Source organism: Balaenoptera ricei, chromosome 20 (assembly GCF_028023285.1).
Source record: "Balaenoptera ricei isolate mBalRic1 chromosome 20, mBalRic1.hap2, whole genome shotgun sequence".
NCBI lineage: Eukaryota > Metazoa > Chordata > Mammalia > Artiodactyla > Balaenopteridae > Balaenoptera > Balaenoptera ricei.
In genome coordinates, this window is record NC_082658.1 from 57,137,172 (window position 1) to 57,152,621 (window position 15,450).

General features: G+C 50.4%; 1 protein-coding gene across 10 annotated transcripts in view; it reads right to left on the minus strand.

Moving 5' to 3' along the window:
- GAS7 (growth arrest specific 7) overlaps positions 1 to 15,450 on the minus strand; it is a 201,043-nt gene that overhangs the window by 40,973 nt on the left and 144,620 nt on the right. For all 10 annotated transcript variants that reach the window (XM_059906611.1, XM_059906620.1, XM_059906613.1 and 7 more), the window contains one exon: positions 5,095 to 5,180. In XM_059906611.1, the coding sequence (XP_059762594.1) occupies positions 5,095 to 5,180 (86 nt within the window). The remainder of the gene's footprint in view (positions 1 to 5,094; positions 5,181 to 15,450) is intronic.

Here is a 15,450-nt window from a genome sequence, read left to right on the forward strand (position 1 = left end):
ATATTTACAGTTAAAACAATATGTGAGGAATTTGCTTTAAGAGAATCCAGTGGGAAGTTAGGGAGAGGTGATGGGAGTTTATTTAAAAAAAAATTTTTTTTTAAATATATAACCCATTCATTTTATTTATTTTATTTTACTGATTTTTTTTTCAGTTTTTGGCTGCATTGGGTCTTAGTTGCAGCACGCAGCCTTCTCTCTAGTTGTGGTGTGCAGGTTTTCTCTCTAGTTGTGGCATGTGGGCTCCAGGGCACGTGAGCTCAGTAGTTGTGGCGCAAGGGATTAACTGCCCCGTGGCATGTGGGATCTCAGTTCCCTGACCAGGGAGCGAACCCACGTCCCCTGCCTTGGAAGGTGGATTCTTTACCACTGGACCACCAGGGAAGTCCTGTGATGGGAGTTTAAATGAAACAAGATTGGCTGAATAATTGAAGTTAAATGATCGGTCCATGGTCCTTTATTATAATAGTCCTTCTACTCTTGTAAATGTTTACGCATGTCCATAACAAAAGTTTTTTTTTTTTAATTTCCTTTTCCTATGATTCTAGAAGGTTTTTCTCCTCTTTTTAAAAACCCCTCCCCAGCCTGGTTTCCTGGCCTCGCCTGGGCTGCTCTACTGTCACTGTGAGGACCCACTGAGGGTGGCGACAGACGAGGCAGTGCCTGGGAGACGGCAGTGTGTCATTCCCAGCCCATTCAGCGAGCCCCTGACTCTGCAATGCCTTCCTGACCCTGTCTCCTTACCCTGTGAAAAGTCTGGGTCCCACACCCTCAGCAAGTGGGACCCAGCATGAAACCTCTCAATGGCTCCCAGCGCTGTTAGGACAAAACCCAAGCTCCTCAAAGCAGCCTTGAGGACTCGTCCAGCCTCCTCTTGTGCCCTCCCCACACCTGCTAACACAGTAAACCACAGCCCCACTCGGACTCCATGGCTTCTTCGAAATCCTGCCTCTACGCATCCACGTACGCTGTTCCCTCCACCTGGAATGCTGTTCCCCTACCACCACCTCTTCACCAAGCTAAACCCTTGCTCATCTTTCCAGTCTCAGCTTTTCTTAAAGAGCCCATCTCGATGTTTCCACCACCACCTGGTCAGGTCCTCAGAGCACACACTCCGTCCAGGCCCTATCACTGCCAAAATGAAATAAACATTTACCTCTTTCTCCAGTCCCAGCTATTAACTCCATCAAGACAACGGCTACCCGTGCACCACAACTACTGAGCCCGTGTGCTGCAACTACTGAAGCCCGCACGCCTAGAGCCCGTGCTCCACAACAAGAGAAGTCATGAGAAGCCCGTACACCGCAACGAAGAGTAGCACCCCACTCACCGCAACTAGAGAAAGCCCGCGCGCAGCAACGAAGACCCAAGGCAGCCAAAAATAAATTAATTAATTAATTAAAAAAAAAAAGACAAGGGCTACTACATCTGTCTGACTCAGTGCCTGGCAAAGAAACAGATGCTCAATAGAACATGTGCTATTTACCAAGTAGGGGAGGGGGAGCCCAATTAAGTACATGAGCTCTCAGAATCTCCCCGCCAATGGGTCCCTTAAGTTTCCAAGCTCGAAGTCCCATTCCCTTTCCTCTCTCCTGTGTCTAAAGATAGCCTTCCTGGGGGCCAGTTCATGGGAATCTAAAACAGTTCAAAGGTGGGTCACTAAACGGCCTGGGCTCTGGTGGGCGGGTTCCTTGCCCTCCCAGTACCTGCACAAGGAGCAGAGGGGGCTCACGTCACCCTAGCCCCGGGCGGGCGGGCGGGCGGGCAGGGGACAGGCTCCGACGTGCTTCTGCCACGGCCAGCAAGCCCATCCTCAGCCTCTGATCCCCCAGCCTCCGATCAGGTGGGCCCCGTGCTTCCAGCGCCCAGGCAACCTGCCCCAGAGCTGCAGACGTGCAAACCTCCACTGAGTGGCGCCAGATCACCATCACCTGTGCCTGGCCCTCCAGGTCTCCCAGAACTGGGGTGGGCACCACCCCTGGGGTGCTGGGCACCCAGCCATCAGTCCCACCCACGACAGTACAGACACACTCCCAGTTTCCATGAAGATTGGATAATGCCCCCTACCTGCCCAACATTCTAATTTTCCTGATTAGCTTGCTCAGGGAGGGGGCAGGTAGCAGAAAACGAGCACAACAGGGGTGTGACAAGCTACTTTATCCACCCCCAACCCTGCCTCTCAAATGGCCATGTGTTTGTTCATTTGTTCATTCATTCATTCACTCGTTCCCTCTTTCTTTCTTTCAATATTATTAGGTGATAATTGTCACTAATTATAGTTGACAGCCTGGGACGGGGTAGTAAATACTACGCAGGCTGAAGTGCGCTGTATCTACTCTGGGGACCATCTGTCAGTAGTGCTCTCTGGAAATATCAACCCTTCTTAACCCATTTCTCTGATTGGCCTCTGGCGCCTTTGAGGACAGCCAGCTCTGCAGGTTCACGAACGCTTTCACAGCTGGGGAACTAGTGAACGAATGCACATTTGCTCTCTCCATGCACTGCATTGATTATTCTTGTTACTTTGATGACACCTCCCCCTCTCGATGTTATCATCCAAAAACAAGGCACTGGACTCCACCTGTCCTGAAGCAGTGCCCAGGCCTGGCCTGGCTCTCCAGAGCTGACCTTCCCTGCATCCCCAGTACCTCGCCTCCAGCTCCTTGTTTTATAACGCCTTCTATGACAGTAAAATGTGTTCATTTTAGGCAACTTAAAAAACACCCAAAAGTCTAAAGAGAATAAAAATCACCTTAGACCAAGGTTGCTCAGCGTCAGCACCAATCATCTTTTCCACCTGGGGGATGCTCTGTGGTGGAGGCTGTCGCGTGCCCTGTGGGATGCTTAGTGACGCCCCCGGCCCCTACTGACTAGATAGCAGTAGCACCCCCTGCCCAGCTGTGACAACCAAAATATCTCCTAACACTGCCCAATGTCCCCTGGTTGAGAACCGGACGGCAACGCCACCAACGTTCGGGTTTATTTTTTCTTCCAGTCAGTTGTCTTCACATATGGATAGATTTCCTCCCCCCAGATAAGACTGACCATACGTGCAGTTTTGTTCTGCTTTTCGCACTCAACATTATGTCTCAGCATTTTCCAGAGTCACGACATTTTCTTCGGAAGAAGGAGTCTTCACGGCTGCGTGGTCTCACTGGCCGGACGGATGTTCGGTGCCGTCATCCATTTTACCCATCCCCTGTTGCTGGATAATTAGGTTGGGTCCAAGGTGGCAGGGCTGTAAATCATGCTTGAGTGAACAGCCTCACCCATAGATCAGAATCCCTGAGTGTATCCCAAGAACAGATGCAGGAAAGGAAATTCATGGGTCAAAGGCTTATGGCAGCACACTGTCCAATTGGCTTCCCAGGAGCTTATATGTATCAGGATACATTTTGTTTTATATGGTTAAGAAACAGCTTCACAGTATTTCGGGATGGGGGGAACCAGGTTCCATTAGGGAACGAGAGAAGAATGACGGGGGGTGCGGGGAGGAAGGGGTTGTTTCCATGTTCTTGCCCCGGGTAGACCAGCTTTTCTAGTTGCTGGGAAACCACAGCAGAGCTTGGGTTGACGTCTTAAGAAAACACTCCATAGTTAGGTGGCAAATAAGCTTCATTTCAAACGGGCTGAAAGAGGCTCTGTTGAGAGGGGGGCTCTGCAGGAAACACACGGAGCCAGGGCTGTGATGTGTGCCACGAGCAGGGGGTGAAGGGGACACACACGTGCTGGCACGACTAACTGTGCCCGGATCCTCGCCTGTCCTGCCATGGTCCACACACCCCACCAGCATCACCCAGGGGGCTCATTAGAAACAGGGAACCTCCAGCCCCTCCCCAGACCTCCTGAATCAGAATCTGCATTCTAACACGAGGCCCGGGAGATCTGTCAACCCATCAACGTGGAAGGAGCCTTGGTCCACCCAGACGTCCCAGTTCTCTTCCAGAGTTCGAACTGAACTGACCTGAGCCCAGCGCCCAGCCTCCTAAGACAAGAACGTAATTAGGTTTCTGAGGTTTAACCTTCTTGCCTGCATTAAAGCTAAGTGTCACACTGAAGCCGCCTGCTGTCACAGCCCACAAGGTCTCTCTTCCAGTGACTGGCACATAGAACCCACTGTTGTTGACAACAAGCAACTATTGTTATCACATCATCACCACCACCACCACCACCACCACCATCCTTGGGGCCTGGCATTTTCACCCCTGGAAAGGGCTGGTTTGGAGGCTTCGGCTAAGGGACATTTTCTGGATAATTCATGGATGGACCACATAAGACCAGTCCCCAGTTCCTCAGACACAGCTTAATGACACTGGAAGAACTCGGCATCAAGTCCAGTCTGACCACCTGGTAATCGTGTCAACCCTCGCGAGTCACTTAACCGGTCTGAGACTCCGTGACCTCATCTGTAACACGGGAATCATACTGACACCTCCCTCCTGCGCTTGCACAAGTGTCAGCTGAGATGACAAATGAGAACGCAGTTTGGGAATCTTAAAACACCCTCCCATGTCCTTCCACACCGTAGCTGTCCCTCTGTCATGTGGTAAATGTCTGACTCAGTTCCATTCTGGGTGAAGTCAGGTGGTGGGAAAAGGGCGTGCAGAAAAGGAAAATGGCCTGGCCTCATCCATATTCTTAAAGCGTTGGGAAATCTGGACTCTGTACTAGGAATCCAGACAGCGGGATGGAACCTTCTACCCCAAGAACAGTTATAATCCCATCACCATCACCCCATCAAAACCATCCTCAACTTCTAGGGGCTTCCCTGGCGGTCCAGTGGTTAGGACTCTGGGCTTCCACTGCAGGGGGCACGGTTTCGATCCCTGGTCAGAGAACTAAGATCCCGCATGCCATCTGGCGCGGCCAAAAAAACCACCGAAAAATCCATCTTCAACTTCTAGAGAAAACCAAACCACAATCGCCTGCTCTCCCACAATCACGGTACGCTGGAATGACCCAGATACCGACCACTTTCTACTTGGGGCAGGACTGGGCTGTAGCCACCTGGACCCCCATGGCATCCCCATCCTAACGACACCTCCCTGGGCCGCCTCAACGGCTGCCCCTACAGCCCGCAACAGGACCCCTTACCTGGGAATCGCCGGCGGATTTTCGGACACTCATGTGAGCAGTCTCAGGAGGGAGCGTGGGGGTCCCCGGCGTGTGGTGTCCATTCACTGCGGGGACAGAAACACGGCTCAGAGGCTGCGCTGGCCACAGACAGGCCCCTCCGACCTTGCAGACCATGGGGGCAGCTGCAGCCCCTTCTCCCCCCTCACTGCCTGGTTCCGAGGGGTCATGCATGGCCAGGACCACCTCTTAGGATCTCACCCGTATCTGCTGAGCCGGAGGTGGGTTGAGAGCATCTCTCTAATCCCCAGCACCCAACTACCTCTCTCCTGGGGGACCAAGTTTCTTTTCCAACCAGAGAAGAAAAGAAAGATGCTTAGTAGGAGGTGAGGTCTCATCACCGTCCAACAGCCATCGCTGAAAACACCTCAGCAGCTGTGGTCACGGGCGCTGATCAAGGGTCCAGTCTCTCTACAGAGTCAGATGGCCCCACCCACAGCTTCCTACAAATCCTGTCCCCGCCCCACCTCCAAGGAACTTCTCCCTGAGGACCTTCTCACCCTCACCCACTGTAACGTAAGCGTAACGGAAAGAGAACGGGTTTCACTGGTTTCCATGAAATTTCGTTTTGCCATTTAATAGCCAGGGGATCATATGACATCCTTCTTGAGTCCCAGTTTTCCTAAAGTCTAAAAAAAAAAAAAATTCAAGGCTCTAAAACTCTATCCCTATGACACTCACTCATGCTCCCAACATGAGCTGATACACCTGCCCTTCAAGGGGGGGATGGGAAGCTCTGGTCTGTAGCATTTGCCAATTTCTGTGGCCTCAAGGCTCCCATCGGGGCTGATCTGAAGCCCCCATCGGGGCTGATTTGAAGCCCCCGACGCTGCTGCCTGGTCCTGACATCACACGTACACACTGCGGCCCATGCATCCTCAGTTCCCAGAGGTGGCGCTGCCCTCTCACGGATATAGTTACGTGAGCCTCAGCTTCTGTATCTGTAAAATGGGGACAGTTCTACCTAGTCTCTCTCTACTTTGTTGGGATGAAAATCCAACGAGACAATAACTGCAAAAGAGATCTGTAAAGTTATAGAGTACTTCATGAACAGAGAGGGGAAGGATGGAGAGAGGGAAGGCCACTGCTTCTGTTCTTGAATCTCCTGGCCTTGAACCCCAAGCCCACATTGATCTCTGGACACCAGGAAAGCATGCCTTCCTCATGCCCCAGGCCTGGAGGATTTGCTACAACACAGACAACTACAGGCCGGCCTGGAGAAAGATGCACAGACCCACGTCCAGCTCTTGGTGGTTCTTGCTGACACCACCCTGCAGGGAGGGAGGAGGTGAAGTAGAGGCTGAAATTACTACCACCTACCCATTCACAGAGCAAGGGCTGGGGGCAAGCAATGGGGTATGAAGGCCACCCCATGGAGAACCTTTTTCATGCTGGGGAGTGCCCCCCATTCTCCCCCAACTGCAGCGAAAAGTCCAGGGCCACCTGTGAACAGAGGCGCACTCAGCAGATTCTTGTGGGTAGCTGGGTTTCTCCCGATCTGCCTGTTGGCCGGACACTCCGGAAGAAGGGTGGGCACAGACACACCAGGACAACAAAACACTGGCCACAGAGCTGGCCCCCAGGGCAGTGGCTTAGGGACACAAGGAGAAACAACAAATTAACCCCACGTGGCCAGCCACGCTCCTGGTCTACACCCAGGGCCCTCAAGAGGCTGCTCAACCGCTGATTCTATCCAGGTATCCTCTAGATAAAAGGGGGGTGAGGAGGGAGGGCCAGGATTCCAAGGGCATCAGAGAAGCTACGGCTGCCAAGGAGAATCTACTCAGGTCAGCACAGGCCATGCCAGGAAGGGCACTAGACTGCTGATAAATACAACCCACAAGGCAGGCATAACATTGGAGAAATTTTCCTTATCAAGGAGCATAGCGCTGCAATAGATAAAACACAAATGCTGGAGAACCTAAAGACAACAGTAGGAAATCTTAACATACTGCTTTCAGTCTAGGACTGATTCGTGAACAAAAGTCAGGATGTGGAATATCTTAGTAATTTAATTTAAAAGGCTGATTGAACTAGATGGATTAAACAGCATACCTTATAAACAGAGATAATATCTTTTACCAAGAATCCATGCAACATAAAAAAAAAAAATGTTGGGCCTATTTAAGCCACAAATAAAGTATTGATAAATTGCAAAAGGCATAAATAACACAAGGCACATTCTTTGACCAGAAAGCAATACAAGTAGATACTAATAATGAAAGAACAAAATATACAAGGTCCTCATCCCCCCTGACTCCCAAACACTTGAAAATTTAAGAAAACACCCTCTTAAATAATCTCAGGTCAAAGAGGAATTTAAAACTATAATTATACAATATTTTGAAAATAATGAGGAAGAACCTATCAAAACAAATGGGATAGGGCCTGAATTATATTTGGAGGAAAATCCATAGCCTTAATTATTTCATTACCAAAGCCAAGAGAATAAAAATAAACAGACTAAACATTCAACGTAAGAAATCAGAAAAAAAAAATTTTAAGCCAATAAAATAAATCAAAGGAAAACATGAGAAAAGGATATAAATGTGGCAAGAGAAATTAATGAGTTAGGAGACAGGATAACATTTGCAACCCTGGCTGGTTCAGGGCAGGTCAGTGGTGAGGGGGAGTGGTGACTAACAGTGATTAAAAAAGGCAAATCAGCCTAATTTGAGAGTGAGAGAAAACACAAATGCTTAGAATTAGGAATTAGAGAGCAAACATACGCACGGCAAACAGACTTGAGTTGTTTTTTAATGCAAGAGCATATTATTTATAATTCTACGCTAATAAATACAAAACTTTCCATAAGATTCAAATGATCAAAATGGTTTCAAAGGATACCAGAAACACCAAAATGAGTAAAACCTTTGAAAAATGACCTCCCCTCCAAAAGGCACCAGACCCAGATGGTTTTACAGGCAAACTGGTTCAAACTCGTAAAAGAAATACATAGGCCCAGACTGCACAGTACAGAAACACCTGGTGAGTTTCCCAGTTTATTATACAAAGCCAGCATCTCCCTGATCCTAAAATCTATCAACAACCAAAATAATGCAACCACAGTTCAGTTGATTACGAAAATGGAATATGTAAGTTCTTACCTGAACAGGCCTTAGTTTAGAACCAGTCACTACCTTTGATGGTGCTGGGTCCCTCTAACCCAAGGTGGTCCCCATCTTCTTGAGGGCAGAGGCTGCCCTTCCGACCCCCATCTTCTCCTTCCACAGCACCTCAAAAGTGCACCCTCAACACACCCTTCTCCTATTTGCAGCCTCTCCCAGCCTGGCAGCCCCCATGCTAACGGCTGCTGGGAACCATCTAACGCAGTGGCATTTGCCCCTAATCCATCCTCTTGTTCTCACTTCAGTTCTGGTCTGTCAGCTGTTGGCTAATTACCGCTCATGTCAAAACAATTACTGGGAAAGGAAAATCTAATTTTCCATTCAACCATTTCTCCCCGTACAGCAGCTCTCCCCTGACACCCTGTCTCCCTGCACTTTACTTCAACAGTTCCGGCACCTTCGGAAAAGTCCTCCGTGGGGATCTGAACAGTTACAGCTACCCACGACGGTCCTGATGGGCACTCACCCACCACTGGGCCCTCGGCTTACTGAGGGTGAGACCCAAAACAAACAAGGCCAGGGGTGCGTGCTTTAGAGGCCTCCAGCCTCCCAGGGGAAAAAATAAAATATGGTCAAGGATCACTCATAACCATAAGGACCATAATTCAGTTGGGGATACAAAAAAAACCGTAAAATCCCAAATTCAGCTGTTTTTAAGATAAGAAAAGGGAACAGAAAGCTCTATCTAGTAACTTCAGTAACTTCAAATACAAATATAAAAACACACACGCACACATTTCATTCCTCTTTATGGGCAGTTAAACAGACAAAGAGAGGGCTTGGGAGATACACAATGAGAGAAGGGGCCGGATATTTGGTACAAAGAAGTCATTTGCTGGGGGTGGGCGGAGGGTGGGGGGGGGCGGGCGGCAGGCGGAGGGGATAAAAAACGGAAACTAAGAAGACCAACAGAGAGTTGCCAGCGTCGTTCGCTGCCCAGACCTCACCCTCCCTACAGCTCTGACCCCATCGCCCAGCTCCAATCCGCCCTGTAAGACAGTCCATCCTCCAAGCCCCACTGTCTAGGTTCTGGTCTCTAAAAAACTCCAAAGACAAGACTTTCTTCTTCCAAACAAGAAAATCAGCTCTGGGCACCTTCCTTCTGCCTCCTGTGGGTCCAGCCTCATCTCCCCTTCTCTCTGGAATAGACGAGTAACTTCCTTCCTCAACTCGAAGAAACCTGGGAGCTCCAGGGCCCTTGTTCTGGAAATCCTTCTTCCCTCGCTGCTACGACATTTAAGCCTGGCGGAACGGAGTCCCTCCCCAGGCAAGTGATGCAACCACCAATTCTGCAGGACGTTCCTTACAAGTGTTCTGCAGTGACAGTAAAGGGCAGGGTCTGACGGTGCAAAGAGTTTGGGACAAATGCCCCCTGTTGCTCAGATTTAACTTGGTTTCTTTACGGTAGGCTTAAAATATGCTGACATGCTCTGTGAATCTCAATCAAGGCAGCAGTGTGGTAGTCCACACTTACATGGACAAAGGACCCGGACGGGGGCGGGAAAAGCAGTGGGTACCGTGGAACCCACTTTGGGAAACACAGCCGGGGTTGCCGGAAAGCATGTTTTGAAGTCAGGCTACCAAGGCAAACACCAGAGCCAGATCTGTACTCAGCACCTCTGAAGGCACAGCAGGCACCATCCCTGCCTCACTGCCCCACCACGCCCTGTGGGGCCTTGGAAAGATGCTCTTCGTCGTATTCACCTTCCCAGGTGTGTGCTGCGTCTGCTGGGGTCTGCTTAGGGGAGTGGTTTTACATTTATAGCCTTCTGGCCTGGAAATCCTTCTGGTCTGGAAATTTCTATCTGGCTACCCAATCCCTGTTGCCCCCCCTGGTTGTCTAAGATGTAAACTGTATTCCCCCAAAGAGAACTCACAATACATGTGTCCGTGGGTGTGAAGGGTTGGAAACCTGCATCTATTCTCCGAGGCGTCAAAGGTTAAACAGGCCTTTGTAAGGGCCCCTGGGGCCTCAGCCAACAGGCACATGTTCCTAAAGGAAAAGGCGGCCCCCTATGGCCTTCCCTGGGGTCAACAGTGATTCCTAGTTGAGGGCCATGGCAGCCACTCTGGGCCTGGTAACTTGCTAACGCTGCAGTAGGTGAGAGTCCCCGTTTGCTCCTATGTGGGAGTAGCCGGGGCTTCCTGATCTGGAGAAGAAAGTGTGTGGGTGAGGGCCCTGGGCTCTGGAGCCCCTTTCCTGGGGAGCTCTGCTCAGGGGAAGCACAGCTGTCTGTCTGCACAGACTCCAGACTCAAAGGCAGGCCCTCCCTGATCAACATCAGAACTCACCCCCCTGTGGTCTGGCTTCCCTGGAGGCAGGTTGTTTCTCCAAGCACGAGCCCTCAGCGGAGTCAGGCCCCAGGCCAGGCAAAGCCAGCCTCGGAACCCAGGTTTCCCCGACATCTCCACTCCCAGGGGAACTCAATAAGAGATAGATTTCCTCCATCCCAAAGGGAAACGCAAATGCAAACTTAACGCACGTCCAGGCCCAGAAGCTCAGAAAGGAACTTACTCTCCATAACTGCCCAGCCCCATTAGTCACAGGTGGCTATTCAAATTTTAACAAGTGAAATTTAAATAGAATCTAAATGCAGGGTGGTACCCAGGATGGGATCCTAGAACAGAAGGAGGACAATACTGGAAAAATTGATGCAATCGAATGAAATCTAGTTTAGTTAATAATACTGTACCACATTGATTTCTTAGTTTTGACAACTGGACCGCGGTTATGTAAAACGTTAACGTTAGCGGAAACTGAGTAAAGGGTATATAAGAACTCTCTGTACTGTCTTCACAATTTTTTTGTAAACCTAAAATTATTCCAAAATTTGAAAAGTACTTAGTTAAATAAAATTAAAAATTCATTCCTCAGGCAGAGTAGACACATCCGCTGGCCAGTGGCTACCATACCGGATGGTGTAGATGTAGAACATTTCTGTTAGCGCAGAAAGTTCTAGGGGACAGAACTGGTCTACGGTGTCATCTGGTGTTACCCAGTAACGCGTAACATGAAAATCCCAGAACCTCATTTTTCACTCGTATTTTCTTTCCATATGCCTGTTACTATTTCTCTCCATATAAATCATCACTATTACAGTGTATGTTAAACTGGCCCAAAGAAGGTTTTTAACACGTGCTGAATAGAGCCTTCGGTATTCTGTTTGGGTTTCAAGTTGACTTACGTAGACCTCCCCCAGAAAGCTGGCATTAAATGGCTCCAATAAAGTTACTGAACAAACACAGCTCCCACTGTGATCTGAGAGGAAGCCACGTAGGGAAAGTTCTGGGCCCAGTGCTGACCCCCAACAGTCAGAGAGTGGAATCCCATTTGTGGGGGGCATTGGGTGTGTTTCCAGATCTCTCTCTCCAGCTGGTAACCTGGCTGGCTGTGCTTCAGGCATCTGACAAACCTGCACTGAGAAGAACGAACCGGTCCTGTTCATGGGTGGCCCTTCCAACTCTCTCCAGAAGCTCAACTCAAAAGTAACCCTGAGCCCCATGGGTGAACCCTCCACCCCTCTGCCTCCTCAAAGGGGACCTGCCTAAGCTTGGCTTGGCTGGGTTCATTTGTGGTTCCCGCCCACGTTCTTTCTGACCTGCTTTTCCATGATCTTCAGGAACGACCATATGGGATGCTTGTAGTCAATAAATGTGGTCAAGTTTTCCTTCCGCATCGTCCTTACCCCTCCCGTCTCCTCGCAGGGAACCCCCAACCCCACCACTGCTAACCAACTGCTTCAAGAAGGCAGCTTTCCAGGAAGACACTTCCACTGCATTTCACTCTCACCCCCATCCCAACCATCACGCTCAGAATGAAATCCCAACAACATCTTCCTCTGGTCCCTGCTGACTCCCCTCCCCTCATCGCCTACCACGCTCCCTCTTGTCCCCCACCCCCCAGCCACACTGGTCTGCTTTCTGTTCTCAAACATGCCAAGGTCACTCCTGCCCCAGGGCCTTTGCACTAGCTGTTCCTTGGCCTAGAACACTCCACCACCACCCCACACACATACCATCTTCTCCTTGTCTTTAAAGCTTGACCGAAACGTCACTTCCTCACTAAGGCCACCACTCACGCCCCAGTCACACACTCTGTCCTGCTGCCCATGCAACGAACATCTGACGTATTCCATGTCTGCTTGTTTGTCCAACTCTGCCACTAGAATGTAGGTTCCCGGGAGCAGGGACCACACAAGGACTGGCTTGTCTGTGGCTGTATCCCCAGTACTGAGAACAATGTCTGGCATATTTTTTGAATGAAAAGGTTTGCAACTCCACCACTGTTGCTTTGCAGAAGCAGGAGCAGAACAAAAGAGGCTGAGATCCAGGGCCCTGAGTGGTCTCCAGGCAAGGCGCCCACAGCCCCGGGAGCCCAGGGATGGGGACAGTCAGTTTTTGAAGCTACCTCATGTCTTCATCAAGTCTCTTTCTCTCCCCACAATAAAATTCAATCTCCTGAAAGCTGCTTATAAAACTGAAGGAAAGAATGGCTGGAAAAATCCTAGTGCCCCCCCCTGTAGACAGAAATACCAACACAGTTATTCTTCTATTCTTTAGACAGAAGGTTCAGTTCAAAAACCAGAAAAGATGATGGCAAAATACCTCGGATCCTGCTATACCCTCACAGGTGGGTTCTCTTCGCTTCCATCCCAGAGTGTGGATGGAGAGTTGACACGTGTGTTCATGCCCCGGGGTAGAGAGGACCACAAATCATAACCACGGAGGGCTAGACAGGACCTCAGCCATGGTCTTCCTCCCATTTATAAATGGGCAAAGTGAGGCCTGGCAAGGAGAAGGGGTGTGCCCCAGGCCCCTGTCTAAGGAGCTGCAATTTCACAAACCTAAGATGTCACTGACTGTTAGAGGCACCCTTATTTTAAGTACTGCTGAGAAAGAAAAGAAAAAAAAAAGATGCTTCCAATTAGACTAGGATACAGCATTGATTTCCAAGATATTAAAACTGGGAAACAAAACGCGGGTCTGAGAATCAATGAGCTGGGGTCCTGCGTGTTTCGTGGCTGTGCTTCTCACTGTCATGGGTTGGCGTCCATCATCCGACAGAGAGCGGTGCTGAGCCGAGGTTCTGAGTCCTTCTAGAACAGAGCTAACCCCGGCACTGCTGACGAGCGGGGCTGGACAGCCCTTTACTGTGGGGCCGTGCCGTCCCGTGCACTGTAGGACGTCTGGCAGCATCCCTGGCCTCTACCCCCCAGACGCCTGTAGCTCTTCCCCACACTGGTGACAGCCACGAATGTCCCCTGAAGGCAAAATCACCCCCGAGTTGACAACCACGTGTGATGCAGACAGACACACACAGGGACAGAAGCACCAAGTGAAACGGGGTCTTCAGTTCAGGCCTTCTCTGAACTGATGTGTACTCTCCAAAGGGGAAGAGAGTAGACAGGATTTCCAGCTGTCTTTGACTGCAAAGCCCTTTCTCGCAGAGAAATGGACAGACTTGGGATCCCAGGGACGTGGGACGCAGGTGCCCTAGGCCCCTGGGGGTCCACCTAAGTCTGTCTAATGCCTTGGCCACCTTGGCAATTCTCATCCCTGGACCTGACCCTCTCCACCATCTCCCACCTTTCTCAGCCCCTCAGAGCCCCGGCACCCGGCGCAGTGCTGAGTTATCGCGGCTCTCGCGCTAGACGTGAAGGCAGGAATTTGTCACGCCGGGACCTCCGGGCTGGTGACCTGAGCCAGCGCCTCCCACGCCTCCTTCTGGTGGATGGCCCCACCGACAGGATGCTGCTGGGGCCAGTGACAGTGACAGCAGGCTTTGGAGAGGTGACGCCACTGACCCAGAGGGCAAGTTCCCTAACCAGCCCCAGCAGCCCAGCGTAACAAGCTGTGCAGGGTGGCAGGCTGGGCCACTGTCACCTGTCATCTCACACGACCCAGCCTCCCCCTGCCTGTGTCATGGCCCTGTCCTGCTCCGCGGACCCCTCTGGCCGGAAAAGACAGCTGGGTTTTCTTTCTAGCGTCTGGGTGGCCTGGAGCCAGCCAGGATAGAGGGCCACACCTCACATTATTCACACTAGCATTTCTATTGTTAAAAAAAAATCACAAGAACAGCAACAAAAGACAAGGCATCGAGCCAGGAAATGCCTATTGTCATATGACAGCTAGGAAGGCCGAATGGCCCCATTTCTGAGGACTTGGTCTGAGAACGTAGCACTGGCTGCACCCCTAGGAAACCAGGAGGAAATGCCCCATTTCCCTGCCCCACAGGAGGTTCCTTTTTTAAAATTTTAACGAAAAAAATATGTGTGTGTGTGTGTATACATGCATATACACACACACAAATATAAATAAAAACATTTTAAAAGCCTAGAAGAACTTTCCGTGGGAAGCTCCTCCCCAATCCCCTCTCCCAGACCTCAGCTGATTCTCCAGGTCTATTCTGCCACCACTTGGGTTCTGAGTTCTGTGGCTGGCAATCTTCACAGCCCTAAATAACGTGCTTGGATCCCACTTTGACTTCTCAATGGTGGAAGAGACTGAAAGACACCCCACTGGGAAAGGTGAGGGCTGACCCACTCACACTGCACACCGCTCCCTTCCCAATCCAGGGTTTAAGAGTCCTCTTATGACTTTCACCTCTTCCTTTGGTTTCCTGTGATGCGTTCGGTAACTTATTTGCGTTCCAAGCAGGGTTTGGGGCTCTCATCTCCCCTCCCCTCCACGTGAGCACAGGAGGTCACTGCTTTTGCCCAACCCCCCTCCCCCAGCCCATGCCTCCCCTCCTCTGTCCCACACTGTCAATGCTACTGATGTTCAAATTCCAGGTTTACACACCACATTTGTGACTTCACTCAAAGCTGAGGCCAGGCTCCATTTGGAGACTGAGGAGTCCACAAAAGAAAAGGAGAGACAGAGTCCCCACCTCAGGAAACTTACAGTCTGGGGTGGGAGAGTGACGACCAACAGGGAGGGGTACTCTGAGGACAGTGAAGCAGCAGGAAGCGGGGATCCAGAGTGATGGGAGAGGACTCTAAATTGAGCCATCAAGGAAGGCTTCTCGGAGGAGGTGACATTTAATGCAAGGTCTAATCCACAAGAAGTCAGAAGGTGTTCTCCCCACTGGTGTGTCCTGCAACCCACCTCCTGGGATCCCAGAATGAGATGTCTCCTAAGAGTAATAAACCCTCCACCTATTATAGGAATATCTACCTTAACCACCTCC